Below are 26,899 nucleotides of genomic sequence, written 5' to 3' on the forward strand. Positions count from 1 at the left end.
TTGCTCAGATTTCTTTTCCCTGCAACAGCCTGGAGTAGCACTTTCTGATCTATGGCACACGACCACGCAGGGCAGGATTCTAAGGAATTTGGTCCACTGTTAGCACAACCCTGGCTTGACAGGGTAGGAAAATCCACAAATCTGTTGTCCACAAATCTACAGGGGGAAAAATAACAGTTTCAGTGTGACGGTGGTAGATGCGGATTTGAGATTACGGATGGAAGCTGAAGGGAGACTGAAAGCACTGCGGAGAGGACACAGCTGCCGAGGGAGATGATGCTCACGATGTTTCTGAGCTTTGAGCACCCTCTTCTGGAGTAACACACACCTAAGAAGTGGCCACTTCATTTTCATTCTCAGCCTTTACAGAGAAAAGAAGCAACGTCCCTTCTTGGCTGCCAGGGAAAACTGTAAAGCTGAATCAAAATCAGCAGACGCAAGCAGGGAATTTAAAAAAATCAAGTAAAATACAGAGACATTTTACCTTCAGGAGGCAGAAACAAAACAAAAATTTTCCAGTATCTGAAAATTCATTTCTGCTATCCCAAATTCTGTCCCCATTTAGAACTGAATAACCTCATGGATTATATCAGGGCTTCACTTGGCACAGCTGACAGCAAGTGCATCAAAAAGGGATCCTTGTGTGTGTATATGATGAAAAAAACCCAACTTTGATTCTACTCAAACTCGGAGGACTGTCCTCCAAGACAATCGCTGTTGTAAAAAGTCAGGATTTTCATAAAATGTAAGCATTTGTTACTAACTTTGGGTTATTGCTCTCATCTCTGTTAGTCGGACATGTTGCAGCACGCACCTATGGCTCTGTATCTGAGCCATAACTCAAGACTAGAATGAGTTACTGAGGTCAGTTGTGAAAAAAAAATAACCTTTTACTTATGAAATATTCAACTTGCTTTATGAAATTTTTTTTTATTGATCACCTTTCCAATAATATCAGGCAGCTAATCTATATTACTCACAAGAAATTTCTGTCCATGTCTAAGGCAATTCCTTTTTTCAGCTTCCCCGTATTTCAGTTTCTGCAGATATGTAATGCAGAAAGGAGCAAGACATCTGTACATTTAAGACCCTGAAGATAGCGGACTTTATTTAGATCTCAACATTCACTTAAAGATAGGTAAATAACTAGTCCTAACTCACTTCAGTCAGCCTGCAGAAACACAGGGCAGTGCTGAAGAACAACTTGTAACTATTGTGGGGAGCTGTAAAGCACTTCAGCCATCTTATTAGGTTGCTAACTCTGGATATGCCAAGGGCAGAGCAGAAAAAATTGTTCTTTCACTGCACGACCGTGCTCGGGCACTGGAAGCAGCACAGCAATATTACTGCAGCTTGTTGGGCTAATTCTCTCGCCATCCTAGAGGAAGAAGGCAATAAAACGGGCTGAGCACCACATTAACACAGCAGTACTGCCTCTGGGGCCTGAGCTAGTACCTCTGTATACACCCTTTTGTTCAGACCAAAGAAGTTACTTGGAGCCAGTTTGGGCACCTCAAACGCTGCATTGTATTTGACGGGCATACCTGAAAAGATGTTTTCTGACAACAAAGCCGAGCTAATGGCTAGTTGCATGCCGAAAGGAGTGGTCCCCTCAGAGAAAATAGAAGAATTGTCTCGTTTTTCTGTCAGAGAAACAACCTGGAGAGATCAGCAGATTTCGGTCATCAGCAGAGCCTCTGTCAGGTCAGACGAGCACCAGAGCTGAGCAAGGCAAGCAATGGGAACACATACGAGCAGAAAGAGGAGGAGGCAGGAGCGTTCTCTGTGGCGAAAGCTGCCTTTTAGATGAGATTAATTACAAAATTAACGATTTATTTCTCCTTGGCGGAGGCGCGTGCCGCCTGAGGGGAAACTCTACTTCCCATGATGCAGCGGTGCGGCAGGGCGGGCTCGGGGCGGAGCCAACCCGGCAGCGCGCCCTGAGGGGGCGGCCAATGGGGAGGCGGCTGGCGGCGGTTGGAGTTTGAATTTTGAAGGGGCTGAGGCCGAGCTGCCGTTGGGGTGTGGGGCTCGGGCGCTCGTCAGGGACGTGGGATCTTCGCGCTTGGTGTGTGGGGCTGTGGCGGGCGGTGTGGGCTGAGGGAAGCCTCTTCCTCCCTCCGGCCGCTGCGGGAGAGCGTGGGGCTCCGTATCCCGGCCTGAGGGAAGAGGGGTGGGGGGCACGTTCCGGTTGCGAGCCGCCATTGTGGAGCTGCGGAGCAAGCGGCTTCTCGCTGTGTGGTGGCGGGGAGTTTGCTCGCTTCCACGCGGTGAGGGACGGTCTCCGCCGCGCTCCTCGTCCTTGCTGGCCGTCGCATCACCGACTCGCCTGTACTACCGGCCCGCTGCAACTACTTGTAGGTGAAGAGCCTGAGGGACCTGACTCAGTTTACGGTGTGGCTGGAGCTCGCCGCTCGCCAGCCTCAGAGAGGGTGTTAATCTCGGGGGAAGGAAGGGAGCACGCAGGTGGGGAGAGAAACAGCTTAATCTTAGTAGCCTTTCCTGCTGGCATCACCTGCCTGAGATTCTTCATTGTAAAGAAGTGCTTAGCTCTTGTTTCATGTGTTTCCCATGGAGGGGAATTAAACGCCCAATTTCCTCTAAAAGTTGGGGACCGAAATGGTTGCATAGAAAGTGTGGTGGATCAGGTAAAGAAAGCCAGGTCTGTCAGGTTTCGGGTTAGTATCCTACCTAATGAATCAATTCTTTGTTGCTTTTGTTTGTTAACACAGAATTTAAAAGAGAGGCTGTCATGTCACAGGAGTGCAACGATGAGTGGGAGCTGAGCAAAGAGAATGTGCAGCCCCTCCGGCAGGGACGTGTCATGGCCACCTTGCAGGAAGCACTGGCTCAGCAGGAGACCTCCACCCACACTGCGGTTCAACTCAAAAAGCAGTGAGTGATGTTTTGACACCTTTCCCTTTTATCTTCCTGCCTCCTCATCATTTGTTCTATGTCTTGTTTAACTGTACTAATCTCATATACATTAAAAAGGGCATAAAAGAACAGAAGTTTAGTAACTGACATCTGCTACTATCACACTCCAGGTATTTAGGACTGCTTGCTGTGGGTGCTGTACAGTATAGCCTACTATTTTTAGGTTTGTGATAGAGCATTTAAGCAGCAAACACCAGGGAGATTTGGTTGTGCTTTTAAATGTATTCATTAAGAAAAGTGTGTATTTTTTAAAAATACATTGGAGTATTGGTGGATGGAAAATTGCTTTCCGTTTAGCTCAAGTCTAAATATATTGAACCTAGCCTTTTTCTTTTACACCTACAAAATGGTATCAGTGAGAGCCAAGGTCTTAGTTTACAGAGTAGAAAATGTCTTTACAGTTATACACATGTATTGAATGGATAATTTTTTTTTTTTTTTTTTTTTTTTTTTTTTAGGGAGTTTGAATTGGAAATCCGATTTTACTCTGGAGATGATCCACTGGATGTCTGGGACCGGTAAGTTTTCCTTTTACTTCAGAAGAAAGAATAGAAAGGTCAGATACCCTTGTAAAAGTTTAGGAAAAAATATTGTAATTTAATGAAAAACTCATTAGAACATAAATTCTCTAACAGTTTTCTTGAATCATATGTTGTGTTTCAATATTATGCCTAATTTTCTTTCTAAATCTCCTTATGTTGTACAGAAACAGAAGCTTTGTATCTTATTCAGAACTGACTTCCTATTCCATCTCTAGGTACATCAAGTGGACAGAGCAAACCTTCCCCCAGGGTGGAAAGGAGAGTAATCTCCCAGCACTATTGGAAAGGGCGGTGAAAGCACTCAATGAACAGCAGCGATACTACAAAGATCCCCGCTATCTTAATCTCTGGCTCAAGTTTGTGAGTATTTTGTGAATATGTCTTGGATGTTTCTTTTTCTTGGTACTTGGCATGTCATTTGCACATTTAAGCTGATTTTTGTAACGATAGAGTCAAAGAACATGATGTACAACTAGTGCAGTATTAGAAGTATTTCTCTGCAAACATGTTACCTGCTCTTGAGTTACACTTCTCATTTTCAATAGGATCTTCAGACCTTTTTTTAGGGTCATTCAGTTTGGACAGCTACAGACTTCATAAATCTTGTTTTGGAAAAGCTAATTTGAATGAATAGAGCTTGATTACTTATTTAAGGAGAAAAGGAATTGATTTAAAGATGCATTTTAGGTGTGTTATCTGTCTTAACAGTTATTTTAACTTCTGGTTTGTATCCACATCCCGTGTTTAAGCAAAACCAAGCTGAGTGTGTTCTGGTCTTGCCCTCTCTCTCCATTGCTATACTTTTTGTTGTTCTCATCGTCTTAAAGCAGCTTTTCTCCAGGTTTAGCTTTCTGAGCTGATTTACCAGTTCTGAAACTGATAAGAAATATGTTGTACTTGATCTAAAGCTAAAATAACTATTCTGAGGAATACTAATATGACATAGTTCAATCACTGAATTATCTCGGATAAAAAAAGAAACTGAAGAAATTACTGACTTTGAATATGTAGGCTAGAATTAAGTGATTGGTAATAATATTAACAAATATATACATGCAGTCAGAGGTTTTTCTTGTTATTATCCTTCTGCTTTGGAATTCCTTTCTTTAACCTTGTGTGCTGTGCCACGATACAATTGCATGTCCTGGCCTTACAGCTGCTCCTGTAAGACTTGTGCTGAAATCAGTTGGGGTCTTGCAGGAGCCATCAAAACTCAGACATCGGCTTGGAATCCTTTGTAGTCCAACATGATTACTGAAATACTTTGGTTGTTTCAGGGAGATTGTTGTAACGAGCCCTTGGATCTGTACAGTTATCTACATAGCCAGGAAATTGGAACAACACTGGCACTACTCTACATCACTTGGGCAGAGGTGCTTGAGGCTAGAGGAAGTTTTAAGAAAGCAGATCTGATATTCCAGGAGGGTCTTCAGCGCAAGGCTGAACCTTTGGACAAACTCCAGTCCTATCATAGGTAAGCTTCTGGCTGAAGGGAAGAACTTGGAGTAATCATTACTATGTGGGTCAGTGGGTACAGTGAAGTTTATGCTGACTTCTCCAATATTTTTCTCAGGCAGTTTCAGACCCGTGTTTCTCGGCAGACGCTGCTGGGGCTTGAGGAAACTCCTGATGAAAACGATACTGGTCTTCTGGGAGCTATGGAACCTCAGAGAAGTTCATTGGCAGATCTAAAAGGCAGAGGGAAGAAAAAAGTGAGAGCCCCAATTAGTCGTGTAGGAGATGCACTTAAAAGTACGTTCAGTTGCTGAAACCACATATTATTGGAAGAATTACATCTTTTTGTTGTGGATTTTACACTTGAGTGTGATAGTTAAAGGTTAATTTGCATAAATCTTTTTGCTTATAGCCACTAACCAAAACAGAAGCTTCCAGACTCTAACTTCTCAGCAGCTTTCAAATAATCCGGGTTTTGCTGTGTTTGATGAAAATTCATCATCTGGACCTGAGATTCCTGTACTTACACCACAGCCATGGACAGCACCTCCAGCCCCGAGAGCCAAGGAGAATGAACTGAGCGCAGGACCTTGGAACTCTGGCAGGGTAAGGAGTCTCAAAGTGGACTGGCAAAAAAGAGGAAGGTGTGTATAAGCTGTTGACTTCTGATCCCTGAGACAAAGGTCATATTCTTTCTTCCTTGCCTGGGGTATGTGTCTATTTGTAACTACAGATCTTCCTAAAAAGTTTCTGTCTGTGTAACCTATTCAAGTTTAGCAAGCTGATCTTGCTAGAATAAGTTAAAAAAGCTCTCTGGAGTTCTTAAATCAAGAAATTATGATTGTTGCTAACCAGAAAAATTGGTTGAGATGCCCTGCCAAACTGTTTGGAGAGCAGAAAAAGAATATAAGAGGGAAAACACTAGCCAAAGAAAGGGAGAGAAGCCAGGCATTAGTTAATTCCGTAAGAAAGAGGAGTAAGAGTTAAATTGATACCATACAGTACAACCTGAAGGAAGAACTCATTGCCTATCTTATGGAAATGAGGCATGTACAGCATTCTGCAAGTCTGTTTTGAAGTGCTTGTGAGGAAAACAGAAGAGTGGAGATCAAAAGAATTTAAGAACTACTGTATCAATGGAATATTTATCTGGACAATAGAGGGAAGCTTGCCAATAGATGAAAAAAGGATGACAGAAGGTAAGTTCTGATGGTTTAAACTAATGCTGGAGACATGAAAAGAAGCAGCTGTGCTACAGGTGTTTAAGCTGTTCTAGAGAAATGATTGAAGACATCTGAAGGAAATTAATCCTATTAAATCAAGTTTCATAGGTTCTTAGATAACCTCCAGTGTTCCGCTGTTCTTTGTAGATAAGAGGATGAATAGAAAGTTAATCAGATGATAAAAATATTTTAGGCTTCTCAATATAGAAGTCATTATAAATGAAGCTTAGAAACAAAAACTAGGATGAGGGGAGGGAAGCAAATGATCTGAAATTGATGGAAACTCCAGGAAGAATTACTGCCAGATACAAAGCAATTTGATTAAACCTGTGATTTACTGAACTTTTCCATTCACTTAATTTAGCTGAGAAGAATGAGGAGGAAGAATTATTAATGTAAAACTTTTATCAGTTGCCTTGCTTTGGACTGCTTAACATGTTCATTCTGGTCCCCAAATGCTTCTGTGTTCTTTTAATGTTTGTCCTTAAGAGTTTTCTCTGTTCCCCCCCCTTCATGAAATTTGTTAGCTTTAAAAAAGCAGCTTCAACTAGCAGAAGACTTTGAGGATGTTTATTTCCCCTGCACTGAAGTGTGGTGCTCATTCTGGCTTGTATTACACTGAAAAAACAACCTTTTGTAAATGCTTTGAGATATTAAAAGCTGCACAGAGGAAAGAGGCTTCTCTTATTGCTGGTGTGAAGATGGCTAAGTGTAAACAGTTTGAAATATGGTAGTGAAGAGAAGGTAGGGAAATGTCCCCACGATGTAACTTTATCTGCCTAAATGTCAAAGGGAATATAGTAGGCAGATGAGTAGCATGTTGCCAGACTAAATTCCATCTGTCTTCTCTTAAATAATGGACCTCAGAAGCAGTTAAGTGATTTTTGTGGTGTTGGAATGGCCTCTGAGAGGAAAATTGAGAAGACTGGAGGTTCTTGGTGGACAGCAGAAGGAATACTATTATAAAACTGGGACAGTCTTGGCTGAAAAATGAGGACCATCGCATTTCTGGAAATCAAACAAGAGGAGCAATGGAATACCCAGCTTGACCAGCATTCCTTCAGAATAACAGAAACTAGGTATTGATGAGGACACACAGGAGGAGTGTGTCTTGGTCTGTAACTGTTTATGTATCAGAAGAGAATTAATCTTGTAAATTAATCTTGGAAAAGTCTATCAGGTTTGTTTTTTTTTTTTTAAATAACAAAAGCTACAAATGAGCTGAACACCAGAAAAAGGGAGATTCAGTGTATAGAGGAATGTAGAGTCTAAAAATGAATCTTTAAGCCGTTAACATTGACTTTCCCTTCCTCAGCGCCCTCGCAGCAGTGCGAATTCCGGTATAGAAGTGCCCTGCCCACTGCCTGGTTTCACCCCATATGTGGAAGAGTCAGCTCAGCAACAAGTCATGTGAGTCTTCAGTTTGAAATGGGGATTGCATTTGAAATTATCAAAGCTGCTTTGTAAAATTCTGGCTCGTTTTGCCAAGTATCCAGATCTACAAGAATCTAAAAATCTGGCCACCTGGAAGCTCTTAGTGCTTTGGTTTGATGGCAGAGGCTGCAGTGGACATAAGGACATGGAAAGTATTTGAACACTGCTGCTCATTATGTGGAAGCTTCTATCATATTTATAAATGCTAAATAGTTTAATGGCTTAATTCAGTGTGTTTACACAAAACCAGAGTTACCTCTCTTAGGATGCTGTTTGCAATGAAAGCAGCCCCGGACTGAGATGGCTTATTGCTGTTTTCCAGTATCTTGGGACTCATTCTCTTTGGAGTTGTATTCTGAAACAAGCTATCAAAGTTTCCATGACAACAATGTTGCTTAGGTTATGGAGGAGTAGTGCTGTTTTGCCTGAAATAACCTTCCTGCTTGTACAGTGCTCACTGAAATGCTGATAAATCCCAGGAGATGGGGTTGTTCTGTTTTGTTAGAGCAGAGTACAAAGCATTATTTTGCAAAGCTGCTTAACTTTCTTGTTCTGTGGCTAATGATGGCCATGGAATATATAGGCTTTTCCTGAGAGAGAAGTGGAAAAGAATGTCTGATATTGCAGACAGCTTCCTTGGCTTTGGATCACGTATAATCAAAGCATGTTGAAAGGTGTCTACCAGTGGGTTTTTCATGTGGCTTTTGTTGCATGTTGACTGCAGAGTAGCTCTGACCAAGGACATATCATAATTTAGTTTAAGAATATGTAAAAAAAAAAAGTTTCTGTCTAAGCTATAAGACTATTTCTTGCTCCTGGCAGTCAGTGATGCCATGGAATTAGATCTCTTGACATGCTGGTCTCTCTTAGATGAACACTTGTTTACAGAGGTAGCATCTTTTTCTGCCAGGGAAAAGGAAGGGGTGGGTGGGAACTGAATGTCACATGAAATTAGCTGTAAGCAGCTTGAGCAGAGAGTTTGAATATAGTTTTATGCTATATAGTTGGAAGCTTAAAAGCAGATACTTTTTTTTTTGTCTGCCTTTGAGTCCATTTCCTCATGATGGTGTGGCCGTGAACCAAATGAAGGCTGAAAGTGTTGTGTTGAAATTGTGTAAATATGATGCAAATCATGCCATAAGTTGTCATCTGGAGATTTGGGTAGAAGGACCCTGTAGTGATATTGGTAATAAGCCCCCACCCCACAAATAAAAGCTTTAAAACCCCCCCAACCATTAGGAGCACCTGTTTGCCTCATCATCTCCAAGATTATTTTAGGGTGGAGTCCATTCATATGCACAACAAAACAGATGTCTTGGAACTGTGCACTGTGTTGTCTTTTGAACTAACTATTTACCCAGACCACAGTTTACGTATTTCTCAAGGTTGGTTGTTCAGAACATCTTTTATTGAGATACAAATAATTGCTGAAGTCATGTGGATTACTGGTATCTGTAAAACTGTACAAATTCTGCTTCCTCTTTCCTGAAACTAGTGTGTAGCGCTTTCAGCACTTTCAAGCTAAGTTGACTGCTACTAACTCCTTTCACTGTACAGTGATGGGGTTTTTGTAGGGTTTTTTGGTTGTTTTTTTGTAATGGGGCACTTAATTTCTGTTACTAAGCATGCAAAACATTTTCCTTGATTCCCCTCTTATTGCATCTTAAATCTTACATTTTTTCTTAACCTAAAATGCCAGGCTTAATCTAGTCCAAGATCTTCCATTTTTAGTCCCACTGATTCTCCCCCCCCCCCTCCCCCCAATAAACTATGTTTTGTAGGATAATCATCCTTGTCACTTGTGTGGTCACACAGATCGATGGAGCATAGATCATGATCCAGAATGCACAGCAGCAATTCAGAGTATCATAAGAATTGTATTTGCTCTTGACTGGGCCCTATTAACAGTTTGTTTGGGGTTTTTTGTTTTGGTTTTTTTCATCACACAATTCTGAGTCTGCTTGCCTTTTATGTGCTATCACTTAATTTTTCATGTTTTTTCTATCAACAGAAGAGACTATCTTTACACTGTTCGACAGCCAGATTCAGAAATTAGCCATTTTTTCTCCTGTGCTTGTTTTTCTGTGTTACAGTGAAGTACATATAATCAAAGTAATAACTGCATGGTTTTTTTCAGGACTCCCTGCAAAATTGAACCCAGCGTAAACCATGTTTTAAGTGCTCGCAAACCTGAGAAAGAGGAAGACCCACTGCAACGAGTGCAAAATCATCAGCAGGATACTCAAGAAAAGAAAGAGGTGGTGATGTACTGTAAAGATAAAATTTATGCTGGAGTTGAAGAATTCTCTTTGGAAGAAATCCGAGCTGAAATCTACAGAAAGAAAGCAAAAAAGAAAGCAGAAGGTATGCTTCTGTATGGGATGATGTGAGACTTTCTGAGATGGGATTGTAAAATTATACTTACTTTTTATCAGCATACAGCTGTCTGTTATTGCCGCTGCTTTTCTTATTCAACTGGAATAGCTATTTAACTTCTCTGAGGTATAGAGAAAGTAAAATGTCTGACAGCTTTGCGTGTAAGCTGTGAAATGGGGAAAGAAGCCCCTTTAAAAATAATTTAGGCTTTAGCCACAGATTGCGTGTGGAATATGCTTTGTGCCTTATAAGCTTTTCTTCTTTAGAGGAGATGCAGGCCATAGCACAGCAGAAGGAAGAAATACAAAGGAAAATTGAGGAGTTGGAGATGAAATTAAAGAAGAAAAAAGATGACAAGCAGCAACAACCATGTGAACAGGTGTTGTCCTCGTTTAACTGTTCTTTTACAAATAGCTACTATTTGAAGTAAAAGTACCAAAGGAGGAACAATATCTACTATGTTTCTCTTTGGCTAACACTTTTAAAACTTTTTTTGAAAGGATGCTTCAGACTATTGTATACATACATTACCCGGTAAATGAATGCTCAGAGAAATACTTCTTTTATTCTCCCTGACTTGTTCCCAAGCCATATACTTTCACTATAGGAATGTAAATCAAAGACTTCAAATTTTGTAGTGTTACTTTACAAGTATTGTTAAATTATTTAACAATTGGACAAGACATCTTATGTTAAGGTATAGACTTACAAATTTTTTTAAGTAAAGATACACCAAATGCTCAGGGGTGAATTGCTCATTCTTAAGCTCTTTTGTGTGCAGTTTCCTTTTATATAGAGAATTGTGGTGTAAAAGAAGACAGGAGAAGCAGCTGGAACTAGGGAAAGAAGTGAAGGGTTGCAAAGTGGTGTGGGCTAACCCGGGTAGGCAATCACACACCTGCTTGCTCACGCCCCGTCAGTGGGATGGGGGATAGGATTGGAAGGGTAAAAGTGAGAAAACTGGTTGAGCTAAGGACAGTTCAATAGGTAAACCAAAAGCTCTGCACACAAGCAGAGCAAAATAAGAAATTCATTCACTACTTCCCCTCAGCAGCCAGATGCTTAGCCATTTTCAGGAAAGCAGGCTTTCATCACGCATAATGGTTACTGGAAAGACAAATGCCGTAATTCTGAACGTCCAGCCTTCCTCCAGATTTTGCTGCTGAGCATGATGTAATATGGTACAGAATATCCCTTCGGGTCAGCTAGCTGATCTGTGTCCCCTCCCGGTGTTGTGAGCCCCCAGCCCGCTTGCTAGGCTGGCAGCATGAAGAACAGAAGACCTTGGTGCTGTGTAAGCACTTTCAGCAATAGCTCACCAGCGTGTTATCAACACTGGTGCTATGTTTTGGGTTTGTGACTAAAACATACCAGCTACTGTGAAGAAAATTAGCTCTATCCCAGCCAAGACAGTACACAAAGCTGTATCTGATTTGTCTCCAAGTCTTATAGGCAGTAGAATGCTCTATTATGTATGAGACTTTTTTTTTTTCTATGCAGACCAGTCTTGAGCAGAGTATCTGTCAAGCAAGTGTACTTCAGTCTGTCATTGCTTGGTAGTGTTTAAACCACAGTTTTCCTACAAGTTGCACATAACAAGTAAAAGTTAATTATTTTAAAGTGTTTCCTTTTCCCAACTTTGTCAGCTGGGCTCATAAAGTGTGTTCTTGCTTTTGCACTCTCTCTTGAAACACAGTAGTAAATATTTTAGATAATGAAATACAAAGTGTTGTGAATTTGATGTAAGCTATGTAACTGATTAAATGTGTCTTTAATAGCTGCAGTATAGCTAAAATCTCCTATGAAAGTTATATATGGTTGCAAAGAGTAAAATTGCACATTTTAACTACGCTAAGCAATAAGAATGTACTTTTTTTTGTGCAAGTAAATTAAGTACAAATGGCTAAAGACAACTATTAATCCATCAGGGTTTTAACGACCTACACAGGATTGTCATAATGTTCTTGGAACCTTGTTGCATGGCTTGTGATTCCAACCAAAATATGGTTTTGTTTCTGCAGCCAACAGAGATAACCGAAGCTTCACCACCTTTGGGACTGCAAGGATTTACTTTTTCCAGTGCAACAGAAGTTGTGGAGAAACAACTTCAGTTGCAAAGGTAGTACGAGACTTTCTGTGCCAGCGATGAGAAAATTTGTGGGAATAATTTAGTTAAGAGTAGCATAGATCACTAACAGCCTGCTTCCCCAGGCAGAATGGAATATAACCCTGGGCATCAGCCTGTAACCAGGATCTGTAATCTGTCTTTATATATCTTTGATTAGTCTGAGGGATCTTAACTTCCTACAGGTAGAATATGTCAGCTTGGCTTGCCCTTTTTACAAAGTTTACTTATATTTTACACACCTTCATAAAACATAAGAGACAAGGTTGTATCTTTTTCACAGTGAATTCCAGATCTCTGAAGATACTCAACTACATAAACCATCTTGTTCTGAGGGTAAGTATTTAATTTTTTTTAACATTGAGGAGAAGGCTGTGTTGAAGGGAAGTGTTCTTTTATATGAATAGCAGGACTGCAACAAACTAAAACCAAAAGTCTAGGTGGATTAGAAGAATGAAAATGAGAACATGTTAGTAGTTTCTTTAATCATATTCAGCAAAAGACTGAGCATCTGAAGTCTGAGAACTGTCACTATTTGAAAGGACTTTGAAACAGAAGAGCTTTTTTCTTTTAATAGCTGAAGAGCTTTCTTCACACTTTAGTATGTGCAGTTTTACTAAAATCTAAGAGTTTAACATGAAGAATGATACTATCTTAAGTTGTTTTTTTTTTCTTCAGAGGATTTGGTAGAGGAATACAATCAAAAATTATTTATTCATTTTTGTTGTTGGGAAGGGTGCATGCTGGAGAAATTTACTTTTGACCTGAATTGACTGCTGTTACTGTTGACAGAGGTTATCCAGTCTCTTGATGTATGCCCAGATACGCAAAGGGGAAATGTGTTTTTAGACTCTGAGGATGAGCAGAAGGAACAGAGAAATGAGGCCAGCCTTGGGAAAAAAGGTACAAATTCTGAAGCATATTCTAAAAAGAGCAAGCTAGCTAACATAATATGGTGGCAAAAGTGTGGTTCGTTAATGTGACAAAAGCAAGTCTTTTTTTTTAATAGGTTTCTTTAAATGTCAGTTCTGTAACTTCCTACTAGAACTGGTATTTTTAAGACTGTATGAAGTGTTTTGAGTAGCATTGGATACACTGTTGTGGAAAAACTGTTGATACAACAGAGCCTCTTGGCTTTTCTTTACCTATGTAGGTCTCCTTCCCCCACCGGATCCTGCTGTGCTTTTCTCCATATTTGATGAATCCTCTACTTTGAGAAATCAGAATACAAGGTAGAATTACTCAAGGCCTAGATTTCAGAGGGAGGGAAAACTCCAGTATCAGCCCACTTTCAGTAGCAGCTGAAATACAGTACTGTTTCTTGTATGGATCTGGGGTGGGGTTTTGTTTTGTTTGTATTTTTTGTTTTATTACTCTACTTGGGAAGTCCATGATGAGCAAATACTCTCCTATTGTTCCTCCTCAGTCTAGAACTATTTAAGCTGCTATATAAACTTTCTTCATTCTGGAGAGCTATATGTATTGCAATTTACTGGTAGTTCTGTAGTAGAAAGTGGTAGATTGAAATTATCAGTAGGCTTAAACTCTTGAGAAGAATCTGTTGAAGATCAGAAGCTACTCTAATAAATATTTAATGGCATGTAACTTTATCTTAGTTGTTCTGCAGATCATACACAGAAAAGTTCCCGGCGCCCTCTTGCTGTTCGTAAACCTTCAGATTCTGTAACTGCAAAGGAAAACATGCTGCCAGACGCCTGTGTAAGGCCACAGTTTACCTCACAGCAGATTTCCTGTCCAGGAGAAACCACCATAGAATGTCCTACTGTTGAACTGAGTGAGACTGGCTGGACTGACACGCTGTGTGATAAGCAAGGATTCTAAACTTCTCCCTGTCATGGCAATAGTGATTTGGGTGATGTTAAGATTACACTGGAAATTTCATGTTTCTATTAGGCTTTAAGGTGGCTAATACAGAGATAAGCAACTGATTAGTGGCCAGGATTACTCATGCTGAAACTTTAAAAAGTTTGTCTGATGAAGGGTTGCACTCTCAAACACTACCTCCTGTTCCATCCACTTTCTTCCCAATGCTTTCAAACAAGCATCTTAGCTCCTGTGTTCCTCACCCAAAGTACCATACACTTGACTCCCTTAAACCTTTGTGTCTTGTTTCCTAAGCTATGTGTCTGTCTGTGGCAGCTTTGCAGATGTTTGTAAAGCTTTCAGTAGAGGTGGTAGTTGTTGTCTCACCAAAGGACTTAATTACTGCATGCCACAACAGACCTTTAGACTGGTTGAGTGAGAGGATTTTATTCTGAGCTGAGAAAGATTTTTGTGTACAGCTACAATATGAAATACTTAGTAGGCTTAAGCATGGTAGGCATCGTGCTGATTTGGGTTCTAGAGTCAGTCTGGATAACTGAATATTTCTGCTTTACATGTTCTATGTGTCTTCGGTGCCCAAGGTTTTAGTAAATGCTTTAATAATGTGCTTATAACTGTACTGAAATGCAGTTTTGGGGTGGTAGATACTAAGTAGCCTTTTAACAGTTCATGGCAGCTCTGCAGTGAGTAACAAAGCTACCCTTTCTAGCTGGAAAAAACCCATGCAACTGTATTACAGTGAGGGTTCAATTACTCAGTTTGAATGAGCAATGTAAGTAGAGTACACAAAGACTGAGGGTCAGATTCCTTTTGGAAGGTGGTAGGGTGGAAGAAAGGGGAGACAGAAATGTTCAGTTTTTAAATAAATTAAAAGAAAATTTGTCATAAAATCTACAGGCTTTTCACTGTCTCTTCCTACTTTTTTCAGGATGAGCTGAATGGAATTGAGCCTTTGACTGAAGATGCAATTGTGACAGGCTCCTACAAGAACAAAACCCTTTGTGCCAACCCAGAAGACACGTGTGACTTTGTCAGAGCTGCCCATCTGGCCTCAACGCCCTTTCATGGGGTGGTAGCTCAGAGAGTCCCAGCTCCTGCTTTTTCGCAGTGTGACCTGAAGGAAGACTGCCCAGAACCTAAGAGTGCACCTCTGAACGAAGAAACACCCGTTTGTGAGGGAGCTTACAGTGAAGCTCTTTGTGTAAACAAACTGAGGTAATTAACAGCAAAGCATCTTAAGCCCCTTTTGCTGTGTGTCTTTCATTGGTTGTGGATTTATTATTCTGTTGCTGAAGAAATGATTTTCTGAAGAGATCAGAGTATCCTGAAGACAGCCATTTCTCTAGCTCAGGGTCCGTTTTGCCTTGAACAGATTTAAGAGGTGATAGCAATACCCACTTGGCTTTTCAGCATTACTGCTGTGGGACTTAACTCCATGCTTTTTCTACAGAATAACTTGCAAAGAAATTAATAAATGCATTCTGTCATTGTAACCAGAGATTAAAAGTAGAATCATCAGTTCCTTTTATACTCATATGCTTCTGTAGTTATTTTAGTATACAAAATGCATCTGGTGATCACGGCTTAGGTTTCTTCTACAGAGGAGAAAAGCTGGAGAGAAGAAAAAAACTGGAAAACTACCTCCTGTTTCTTATCATTGTGAAGAAAAAAGCATCTGTTGTATGGGGTTTTCTTAATTTAGAAATGTTGATTTGCTACCTGTTAGCATGTAAACGTGTATACCATGCTGAAGGTGTTTGTGTACTTGGCAAGTTCCCTGGGAAACCATGCTGATTATAATTGGGAAGGAAGAGCAAAAGTTATTTCCCACCCAACCCTCCACTGCTTTAAAATCACTGTAGGACTGAATTTTGGTAGTGAAGGGAGCAATAAACATTCAGTATGTCTTCTGTTGTAGCAGTCATATTTAATGGAAGAGAAGATAAAATTCATCTGTAGACTTAAGATTCTGAGTATAAACAATCATGAAGCTAAAATGAAGCTCTGACATGACTCTTGGTTTTCCACTAAGGATGAGAAATGACTTGAACATAAGGAAGGCTGGGAGTGCACAGAATCCTTTCATAGTCACTAGGCTGACATTATCTAGACACTATCTTCTGAAAGTCTGAGTAGTTGATGACTTTATTTACAGCCCGATCATGGAAGCAAGCCTGGAAGATACTCGCTCGTCAGGTTCTTCTGTCTCCTCAGGATCTTCTCTTTCCTCTGTTACACAAATATCTACTATTAAATACCTGCATATCCCTGAGAAACTGGAACTTGCCCGGAGCTTGCCTGCTGAAATGGCTCCTGATTCTGGAGGTATCAGTGAAAACATTACTGGTTAGTACTAAACTGAGTTTCACTCACAACAAATAACTTGCAGTAAAACTATGGTGCTCTTTCTGTACTTCCTATATTCTACTCTGCTTTCTGTGTACTTTCTGTTACTTTAACTTGTGACTAAACTTGTGTCTCCCTTGTCAGAAGTAGTAGTGAGGTATGCAGCGTAGCATGCTTGTCAGCATCCAAAGATGTAAATATTAAGGTGACGGAGAAGTTATTTAAGGTATTAAAGCAGGGAGTGTGTAGGAGTAATGAAGTCAAATTCTGAAATGAAAGATTTGCGCTGGGTGGTAGTGAGAACTTTTAAGACTGCTTTGTTTTGTCTTGATTTTTTTTTCCCGTCTGTAATCATACCATGTGTTCTCCTGATGTGCTGATAAGCGCCACATTGGAAAAGGTGAATATGAATTTGAAATCTAGTGAAAGTTGCATAATTTTGGTTTTAAATTTGCACTCAACTTTGCTGTAAACTACTGTGCTGCTTCGCAATATGTTTCTTTTTCCTATTGGATGAAAACAATACTGGTACTTCAATAGTTAATTCTTTTTCTTTGAGCCAAAGACCTTTGTTTCTCTCTGTAGTAAGTCTTTATATTACAGTTAGAACAGGAATGGTCGCAAAAAGCCTTCAAAATCTGGCCTGTTGAATTAGGTTTGTGTTGAATGACAGTTTTCAAGGTGTTCAACCTGCTTTAACTCCTTTGATTTCAGTTTATGATATTTTAATTAGAATTGTGTATCTGAAAATTCTCAGTCTACCTACTCTAGAGAAGAATACATTATTATGTGTCTGCAGACTATGATGAAGCATGCTTGGGACCTGGAATGAAAGTACAATTAGGAGAAGTGTGTTGTCACAGAAATAGCTGAAACGTTTTGGATAGATCTTACACTCATTTTTTTTTCATATGCACTAATCTTTAAAGCAAGATGAAGAATCTTTACTGATTCTTTTCAGAAAAAGAAGGCATTTGTTCAGAGGCTTTAATGGTCCTTTCTTAAACTTTTGATGATTCCTGTTGCTTTTTCCTTGCTTTGCACATCTCCCTTGAACAAGCAGTTCTCAACCTGGATGTAGTAATTCTGCTGAGGACTCCTTAATGCTGCATAGAGCAGAAAAATTACTTCAGATGTCTGTCAGTTTATTCCTGTAAAATATGCCAGTAAGTTTCATAGGTCTGTGATGATTAAATAGTAGAACACCTATTTAGCCTTCTCCCTACCACATTTCCTGGATTTACTTTCAAGGAATTACTTCCTGAGCAGTATCTTACTAGAATGCTTTTCAAATAAATATAACAGTAGGTAATGATACTCTGATTCTAACCTTTGTACTGTGAAAGCTTGAAATGTCACCCATGACTAGTCATAGTCTTTGGGAGAGGAAGTCAGTAGAAGCTGTCTAGTTCTGCTGTGTTTGCCTGATCATTTGAGTTCAACACTTCTCAGGCTACCTTGGTTTTGTACAGATGAACTCATCTATTGAATGATTTTTTCTCTCTGTCCTGTTATGCAGGAAAATAAACCCAGACCTACGTGTAATTATCTTAAGTGTCTTCCAGGAGGTAAAAGCTATTAAATTGTTAATGTCGCAGTGAGAAGCAGAGTTGGAGTCCAACTTTGTTTTCCCTTTCTTATGTAAAACCCCTGCTGTATTCAAAGAAGTGAATTTCAATAAACCCCTTCATTTAAAAATCACAAACTGATCGCTCACTCTGGACATAAATTTAAAAAAGGAGTGTTAATTTACAAAATGAGTGTCAATTCTGCTGTGGCTGAGCAGGCGTACCTAATCTAATTTAGAGCTTTGTCTCTTGTGAAAGATACATTTTACGTGATGCTACAGTAGAATCATTAAGACCTCAGGATGTCAGTAAGGTAGCTTCAAAGGTGAGTGTTATGTTCACTTCACAAAACAAGAAACTGTTGGAAAGAGATCAACTGACGTGCTGAGAGGTGATGCAGTAAATCAGTATGCAGATAGAAAGCTTCCAATATCCAGGTTACTTTTTCTTGACAGATACAGTCAAGTCACAGAGACTCAACACCTAGTTTCAGCTCATCTGTTTCTATTACTTCTCTTCCTAGGTGATGCTATAACTCAGTTCTTGTGGAGTGCTGAACAGCGTAAAAAGCTTTTAGATCCTATGCCAGAATCGTTGACTGCCGCTCCAGATTTTCATTTGGAGACTGGCGCTCTGCCTGTCATGGAGCTCGAGAAAGACGTTGAGCTAGGTAGGTTATGCCAGACACTACAGTGCAAGGGATCTATTTATGTTCTAATTGGTTTGAAATGTACTTTATATTCACCCTCACTAGTTTTATGTGGTGTAGATGGGGAATAACTTGAACAGCCTGGGTACATACATGTGCTGTGACAGCTCATAAATGTAAACTTTCATAACAGGAAATGAGACTTACTGTATCAAATGGGAATATTGGGCCAATGAAGAATACAAGATGTGTTTTGCCATTCCAGCCCACTTCCCCCAGTTGGATGCAAAGGGATTTGCAATAAAGGTAACACATAATAATTATTATACAAGAAGTGGGTAATGTTAAAATCTCCTCAGCCAATATAAATTGAAATGTAAATTTGGTCTTAACTTCTGAACGCTGTGCATGAAGTTTGCTACTTCAAGTTCTCTTTCTAATTGTTGATATAGATTAAAAGTTTCTTGACTGTGGAAAATGTCTTCCTTGGTAAAGCGAGGAGGAAGAAAAAGGATGAGAAGAAGTAAGATCATCAGCAATTTTCATTATATTCCAAAAATAAATGTTCTTATGTACCTTCTTGTAGGTGTATTCTCAGCCTGTGCCTTGGGATTTTTATATCACACTTCAGTTACAGGAGCGTCTGAATACTGATTTTGACCAAAGCTTCAGTGAGAATTGCAGCTGTTACTTGTACCAAGATGGCTGTGCTATTTTGCACAGGGATATAAATCGCTTCACGCTTGGGGTCAGTACAGACAAACAAAGTACAAATGTAGAAGACATGAACTCTTGCATAGCATGCCGTTAGGGAATTTTGTTTGTCATTATGCTCATTGCTGAAGATGGCTTCGCATGTTTAATCCTGCAATCTAGATTCTCTGATTTTTGTTTTATCTATGCACAAATTGGGGCTGTCTATTCTAGCCTCAGAGCTGGTTTCTCATTTGTAGATAATTTGCTTCTCAGAGACAAACCTGAACTGATTTTTCACATTTTCTTTATTCATGAGTGATAAACAACCTGAGCCAAGAACCACACATTATTCCACAATGAGGTTTGCATCTAAAACTCTTGTTTAACTTGGTATCTTTCAATGAGTTCTAGTCTTCCAGTCTGCTATTGCAAAGTCATAGCATTTAGTGTCTCGCTGAAGGATTTACATTTTAAATAAAGTCTTGTAAGTGCATTTTGAATTGTTGCATATAAATAGAATACAAATTAAAGTCATTTCAGTCTTCAGTTCAATTTCCTCCTCCTGATCTTTTGTCCACTTCTAAATAATAGTGCCTCCTAAGAGCTCATGAATTTAATTCTGACTGGGCTGATCATGGGCAAAATCTGATTATACTGAATTTGGGGTAGAACTGTTATCTCTGTACAGATGAGTAGGAAAAACAAGGTGAGCTATAAATATTCACTTAAACTAAGGTAGAATGGCATATAGATACACATTTATTCCCTGTTTTCAGGATGTTATTCGTGGCTGTAAATCCATCACGGAGGAGGTTATCCTACTGGTTGTTTATAACCTTCTGGGTGTGGTTGAGAAGCTGCACAAAGCAGAGATTGTCCATGGAGATCTGAGTCCAGAGGTGTTTTTTCTGGGAAACAGGTTTGTATCTTTGTATGAATACAGGAGGATGTATAATGCTCAGTTTCAGCTGCAGTGCTTGTTCTTCTGTAATTTCTCCTCTTTAGTTGGGGTACTGATACTGCAGTCCAATTTTTGTAGGCTACAGTGTATTCTGAAAATAGGGAAACCACTTTGTTTAGCAATAAACCTATCTTTTTATTTATTTCTATAGAAAAAGTAAACAATGATGTTGTAAAGCTTAGCAAAAACATTTTGTTTAGTGTATTACCTGTGTTCTCAAGTTTCTGGTGTGTTTACTGGTGTGCTAGAAAGCTGACTGGATATTGGTAAATAACTTGCCTTCTGGTTTTACTTATCTGAAAACCAGGAAATTAGAAGACAAAGGGCAGGTGGGACTGGAATATCCAGACACTCTTAAACAGATTCCTTACCCTCCACTACAGTCCAGCTTGTAACCTGATGTGCAGATTTAGTTTTCTTTAAGCTCTTTCCCATATTATGTTAACAAAGTCACATATTCCTTGGAATGTGATCTGTGAACTAAGTGTGGGAAGATGGTAACTTTGGCATGTCTGATGATTCAGATATAATTCCTTTAGAAGAAATTCACTGAGGCTGTTCTTAGTCTTCACTGATACGTTAAAAATAGCTATTAACTTTATATTAATTTTGAACTTAGTTGTCTAACATGCACACCCCCAATATATTTTATTTATAATTTCTTTAACTTATTCATATTATTTATTAATAAACTGCATCTATGTACTACTGAAGTTTTAATATTTTTTTCACACACCCAAATGGATTGTCTTGCACACCCCTTAGGGTGCACGCATCCTATTTGGAAGTCGCTGATCTAACAGTGGCTTGCTGGACTTGGATCTCTCCCGCTGGATTTCTCTGCGGCAAATACAAACCAAGATAAACTGCCAAAAAGTTTAGGATAATGGTTTTTTAGATAGCAAAAACTATACTAGGACAAGTGCATAGTATAAATTACAAAACAAGCTCACAGCATACAAGTGTGTAAGAAGAGGAGTAGTGAGAAGTGTGGTCTGTTTATGCTGTTGGCTTGGCAGTACGCTGTCATCTGTGCAGGTACTCCTTGCTGCCCTTTCTGTTTGTCCTCCCTGGTGTGTAGACTAGGAAAGGTTTATTAGAGTATTATGGAGCTTAATTCTTTCTGTATAAAGTACCCTTGAAGGAGAGGGAGGAATGCTAACACTATGCTATTCTCCCCTTCCACCAACTATGTTTCAGATAACTGTGACAAATATCAAAACAGCCTCATCATTAACCCTTTAGTGTCTCCTATTGCTTACTCTGGAGATACCAGTATCACCTCTAAGCTTCAGGCTGCCAGCTGGTTCCCCATCCAGGGATAGTCCTTTCAGCAGTAGTTCTTAGGCTGACCATCAGAGGGGAGCATTGACATAGCTAAGACTCACATTCACTGTGCTGTTAAATTTCATTTAAAAAAAAAAAAAGTTTGCTGGATTGTCTTATGCTTCATTTGCTTCCTCTGCTCAGGATCTGTGATCCATTTGCTAATGATGAGATGACAAGAGCTCTGAAGATAGTGGATTTCTCTCACAGTCTAGATTTGAGATTACAGGCTCGCGTAAGCTTGCCCAACAGCTTTCCCATATCTCAGACCCCCCATGGACAACAGCTTCTGGCGAAAAGTTCTCTTCCTTATCAGGTGAGTCTGTTTAGGAGGACATTTTAGTTTCTGTGGAAAGCTCTGGATCAATAAATGCTGAATAAGGAGAATTTTTCATCTGAATAAATCATTGGCAATAAATGAAGGGACTAGCAGCACTGTTGAGTGCCTGGGACTACTATATTTATTTAGGAATCTACAATAAGACCAGAACTTTACTTTTTGAATTTTTCTTGCTTAGCAGGTCTCCAGAAGAGTCTGATGCAACGACCAATTTAGACTTAAATGTGTAAAAGTGCCAACAGTAGAAATCTGTAGTGGATTGCAGAAACTGATGGAACTTGAACTTTCCAATGTTTGTTGTGATTGCAGGTAGACTTGGTTGGCATTGCAGATATAGTCCACTTGATGCTCTTTGGAGATCATGTCCAGGTCTATCAAGAGAATTCCATCTGGAAAATCAGCCAAAATGTATCGAAGTAAGTCCTTTTGCAGAGGAGGCTGCTGGGAAAGAACAGACTTCTAACTTCCTTCGTTTTCTTTACAGTGGTACCATCTTCAAAGCTTAGAGCACAGAACTTAGTGCTGTTGTTGTCAAAAGCATTAGTTCTGTGGGGACTTTAAATTTTGAAGCTACTAGACTTGTTCACTGTATAGTAGCCTTGGTTCTATGTAGGAGACAATTTTAAGCTGAATATTAGCCTAGCAGCCCAGTTAAGATGACTTTGCTTTTCCTATCCTTTCAGACCAGACTCTTTAGTCTCTCTTTTCATTTGATAGACCAAGCTTGGAGAAGTTTAGAAGTGGTGAGTGGAAAAAAATTACACAAGCATGTTGCTTTAGAAATGGAGATTTTTTTTTTCATTCTAGACTATATTGAAGGGCTACTAAGACACTGATGCCAGGGTTCTGTCTGTAACAGTTGCAGAAACAGTATACGTGCACAAGAAGGAAAATAATTTAAAATTAAAATTTAAGATGCATGTGCAAGCAGCTTCTTTTTGGAAGCTGCTGTTTGTCCTCAGGTATTAATTTCTACCGCTCTCTTTTAGTCACATGTTTTGTCTATAAAACTACTCTGCCTTCATCTACCCTTTGTTTGTTCTTAGACTAAACACTTGTTCATTTTGTTAGTCACATCCTGCAGAATTTTCTGCCTTAGTGTGTCATAAGGCTTTTCCAGAACTCTCTGCTCATGACAGAAATTACTTGACAGATAGCTGTATCATGGTTTATTAGCTACACCCGTGGTGTGGATATAGTTCTGTAACCACTGCTTTAAGAAAACCTACTACCAGTCTGGGAGTTGGCCAGTTCCCTAGCAACCTGCATTACTTTGAAAAAAATCTCATCATCTTAAGCTGTGTACTGGGAAAAAATGCTTTTTTTCTTTACTGGGCATATATCTGGTTTTCTACTACTGATAGCAGTATGTACAAGGCTACAGCCTGCTTCTGCTGAGTACTGGCCATGTGTGCCACACCGTACCCTGTAGTGCTTGTTTTTTTCTGCAGAGGATCAACGTGCAGGACTAGGCTGTGAAGAACAAAATCACCAAGGGTGATTGCTCTCTGAACAGGTGAATATCAGTGATGCATAGGTTGGCAGTAAATACACATCTTATACTGCCTTTCTTTCAGAAATACTAAGAAAAAAAAAGGCAACTCAATCATTGACGGAGACTGGCATTTGCTCTCTACTGACAGATATTCTCACATGACCTGTCTTTGAGCTATGTGAATCTGACGTGCTCTGAAAAATAGGACTCCTATTTTTCTCCTATTTTTCCTATCTGAAAAATAGGACTCCTTAATTTCTATCAGAACTTGGTCTGTTTTTAGCAATATCCTGTTGGGATGGAAGGACAGATTTCTGATAAGTGTTGCCTTTTTTAATTTAAATTTTGTTTACTTTTTTAATTCTGCAAAAGATTAAATTGGGCTACTGCAGATGAAGCCACACAAGGCCTGAGTTGGGAAGGTAGGAACAGGGTGTTGGGGACCCAATCTGGATGTGGGTATGGGAAAAATGGCAATAACTGTCTAGATAATGAGCAGGAGGGCTGAGCAGCAGGTATAGTAAGTCTTGAGTTTGGAAGGATAGGGCTGGCTGTTATGGGGAGTTTGGAGAGGAGAGGTCGGTTGGAAAGGAATTTCAGTCAAAGCTGGGGACACTGGATTGAAAGAAATAGGATTCTGGGTAAAAGTAGAACTTGGAAAGAAGGTAGAGCCTGGGATGAGTTCTATGTAGCCAGAACCAGGCTGTGATGGCTCATCGCTTGCTGGGTGCATCAGTTTATAACCCTGCTTTGGAGCTGAGAGCACAAATGAGGAATTTCCATTTTCTTCTACTTGCTTCTGAAAGTGTAACAGACTATTCATTTTCCATACTTAGTTTTCAATATCAAGAATTCCAAGAAATGTTTGTACAGGTGCTTTAGTTACATGTTATACTTAAGTCTTACATCAACAGTGTAAATGAGGCCTTTCATTATGTGGGAATAAGGAATCGGCCCTGAATCTTTTTTTCCATTCACACATAGATCTTTTAGGCTCTTATTAATTGACAACCTCCAGTCAATTTGAAGCTTTCAATAAATTCTCAAGTAATCTCTGACAAGCAAGTTTACTGCTGCAGGGAATCTTCATCCACCAGAAGAGGCTGCACAATTAAGCACTTCCCTGAGAGAAGAGTCGGCTGATGGATATTAATCTTGCGCTTTACCCTTTGCATACAGTCACCCGTGAGGACACAGGATTCTTCTTCCTGTTACTTTTAATAATTCTACTTTTCTTTTCTAAGGATCATGTTACTTCTGTCCTTTCTGCTAAAAGTTCAATAAGTGACTTGGAAAGTGGTTTTTTGTTTCTCTGGGGGTTGGTTTGGATTTATTGGGGTTTTTTTGACAGGATAACTTTCCTCTAAGAATGTTCTGAGAATTTAGGCAGTGGCAAATAGAAAGAAGGCTTCTTACTAGCAGGCTGACTGGTGTTAAATGCAACCACGACCTCCTTATCTTAGGAAGGCTTTTAAAAAAGGACTTAAATATTTTGAAGTATTAAACAAAAGATAGTAGAATGACTGGTAAAGCCACTCATTTTACTACCAGTTCAACAAAATACCAAAGCAGTGGGGAATTGCAAGGCAAAGCACAACATTGATCTTCTGAGGCCAATGGCACTCACTAAAGCAGAACCCTCTTAAAAGGTGACAGAATGAGTGCAAAACACTTAAATGTTGTAGGAAGAACTTCTGGAAGGGTAGAATGTGAACTCTGATCAAGTTTCTTTTTTTATTTTTGAGCATTACTATAAGGTTGACAACCTGTTTTTCAGGGGAGGGGTTTTTAGCATGTTACCATTATTGAAGAATGGATTTGGAGATTTTTCAGTTCCAGGAGTGGTTTTAGTTTTCACTGTACTATTTTAGGAAACTTCATCTGTGCAGGCTTATGTGAGGCAGTGTATAGAAGCTCTGTTTGAATTTTTAGGACTATTTTTGTCACTCATAACTCCTTAGACATCCTTACCAACATGTAACCTCCTCTGCTGTGCCTCTTACTTGTTGAAGTCCATGAAGAAAATGGCCTCAAGTCTTACATATTTTTTTTTCTTGGTTATGTTCTGTATGACTTAATTATTTTAGAAAATGTAAGAGTTACTAGTGTAATAGCACAGGCCAGATTCCTTCTGAGACTATAGCTGCTGCTGTTGTGTGAGTCACATAAAGCAGAGGCAGATAATTTGTTCAAAGCCAATGTAACTCCTGGCTGGAGGGAGAAAAGTGCTTCAGTAGTCAGAAGCAGTGCGGTCTATGGACTTCAGTGTGAGACTGAAGAACAAAGGGTTAGCTCTGATAGCAGTTTTCTGAGACTTTAATGAGTCACTTAACCTTTTTATTCATGTTGTGTGGGTATATCTGGGAGAGAGGGATTTATTACTACTAATTGTCTTTGAAATGTTACCTATATGAGAACTCTGGCAGATAGAAGGCAGGGGAAAAAAGTAAAACTGGCTGTAAACCACTCTATCTTTTTCCTTAATTCTTTAAAAAAATTCTTTATTTCTCTTGCAGCTTTCCTTTAATATTGACCTGTGAGGGATAAGATTTACCTCTACCCCTTATTCATGAAAGAAGTCTGCCAACTTTGTTGGTTCAAAGAATGCTTTTGATAACTCCTTAATTTAAAAGTGCCGTGGCTCAATGTGAATGGTGATAGTGGTCAGGTACCCTGGAGGAGGTAACTGTAAAAATAGTGGTTTTGATGGGCCTGTGAAACAGCCTCTCTGGTTACTATCCAGAAGCCTACTGGAGAAAGGGGCCCACATGTTTTGAACTCGACAATACATTCCTAGATTTCTTTTACATTTACTCATGTGACTGAAATTATTATTTCAGACTTGGTTTTCTCAGGACATTTAGTGCTGAATATAAGTGGAAATTGTTGTGTATGCCTACTGTTTCACTGAAACTGCTCTATTTGTTTTAGGACTGTTGACAGTGATTTCTGGGGTAAACTTTTTGGGAGAATTCTGAATGCAGATGGTAAGTCCACAGTGTCTCTGCTGAGGGAGTTAAGAGAGGAAATAAGTGACATGTTTGACAGCCGTTTCCAAGAACGTCTTTGTGAATCCTTAGCTGCACTGGGAGAATCTTTCCTCTTGGAGAACTTCCTGTGATTTCATAGAGGACAAATGTATTTTGTATTATAGAGTGGAATTTGTTGTTAACTTTTTATTTATTTTTTTCAAATGTAAGTACGAACAGTGATTGTAGCCATTTCTGCAATACTTCATGTGGGATTCACTAAAGAATGTTGATATGGCATCAGTGCATAGATAACCTCCTAAACCTGCTACATGAACTAGTCTGTCTGAGCAGTTTGCCAGAGAAAATTGGTTGTCATAACTGCCCCCTCCCCTTGTGTAGCTCCTTAAAAATGTGTTTAATACCCAGTTCACACTGCAGTTTCTGAAATGTCTTTGTCCTATGTTTAGTTGGACTTTTAATTGGTGTTCATCAATAAAGTTGTATTTTGATAGCAACTCTGTCATATTAAACATTACTGTCAGATGATTTCAAAACACTTGATTTATTATCTGTGCTGGAGTGTTTCTGCCTGACTGGGAATTGTTTGTG

At 39.5% G+C, this 26,899-nt stretch overlaps 1 protein-coding gene across 1 annotated transcript; it reads left to right on the forward strand.

Annotated features, from left to right (window-relative positions):
• Window positions 1-1,982: 1,982 nt before the first annotated feature.
• BUB1B (BUB1 mitotic checkpoint serine/threonine kinase B) lies at window positions 1,983-26,805 on the forward strand. The gene is made up of 24 exons (XM_074884475.1): window positions 1,983-2,068; window positions 2,733-2,895; window positions 3,396-3,455; window positions 3,695-3,839; window positions 4,757-4,953; window positions 5,053-5,231; window positions 5,347-5,540; window positions 7,473-7,567; window positions 9,729-9,955; window positions 10,234-10,346; window positions 11,989-12,086; window positions 12,376-12,428; window positions 12,885-12,995; window positions 13,246-13,324; window positions 13,709-13,811; window positions 14,866-15,152; window positions 16,093-16,262; window positions 18,375-18,521; window positions 18,694-18,806; window positions 19,087-19,248; window positions 19,973-20,115; window positions 21,628-21,799; window positions 22,133-22,239; window positions 26,250-26,805. Exons 2-24 carry the CDS (start codon window positions 2,753-2,755, stop codon window positions 26,437-26,439), a joined length of 3,288 nt encoding a protein of 1,095 aa, XP_074740576.1. The 5' UTR covers window positions 1,983-2,068; window positions 2,733-2,752; the 3' UTR covers window positions 26,440-26,805.
• The last annotated feature ends 94 nt before the right edge of the window (window positions 26,806-26,899 follow it).

This window comes from Strix uralensis, chromosome 15 (assembly GCF_047716275.1).
Source record: "Strix uralensis isolate ZFMK-TIS-50842 chromosome 15, bStrUra1, whole genome shotgun sequence".
Classification (NCBI taxonomy): domain Eukaryota; kingdom Metazoa; phylum Chordata; class Aves; order Strigiformes; family Strigidae; genus Strix; species Strix uralensis.

What these genes read in the sequence shown, in the direction of transcription:
- BUB1B (XM_074884475.1), top strand. Translation starts at nt 2,753, where the DNA reads ATGTCACAGGAGTGCAACGATGAGTGGGAGCTGAGCAAAGAGAATGTG. An exon ending in GACCTTGGAACTCTGGCAGG is followed by an intron (nt 5,541 to 7,472) that starts GTAAGGAGTCTC and finishes TCCCTTCCTCAG; the next exon opens with CGCCCTCGCAGCAGTGCGAA. An exon ending in CGAGAAAGACGTTGAGCTAG is followed by an intron (nt 18,522 to 18,693) that starts GTAGGTTATGCC and finishes CTTTCATAACAG; the next exon opens with GAAATGAGACTTACTGTATC.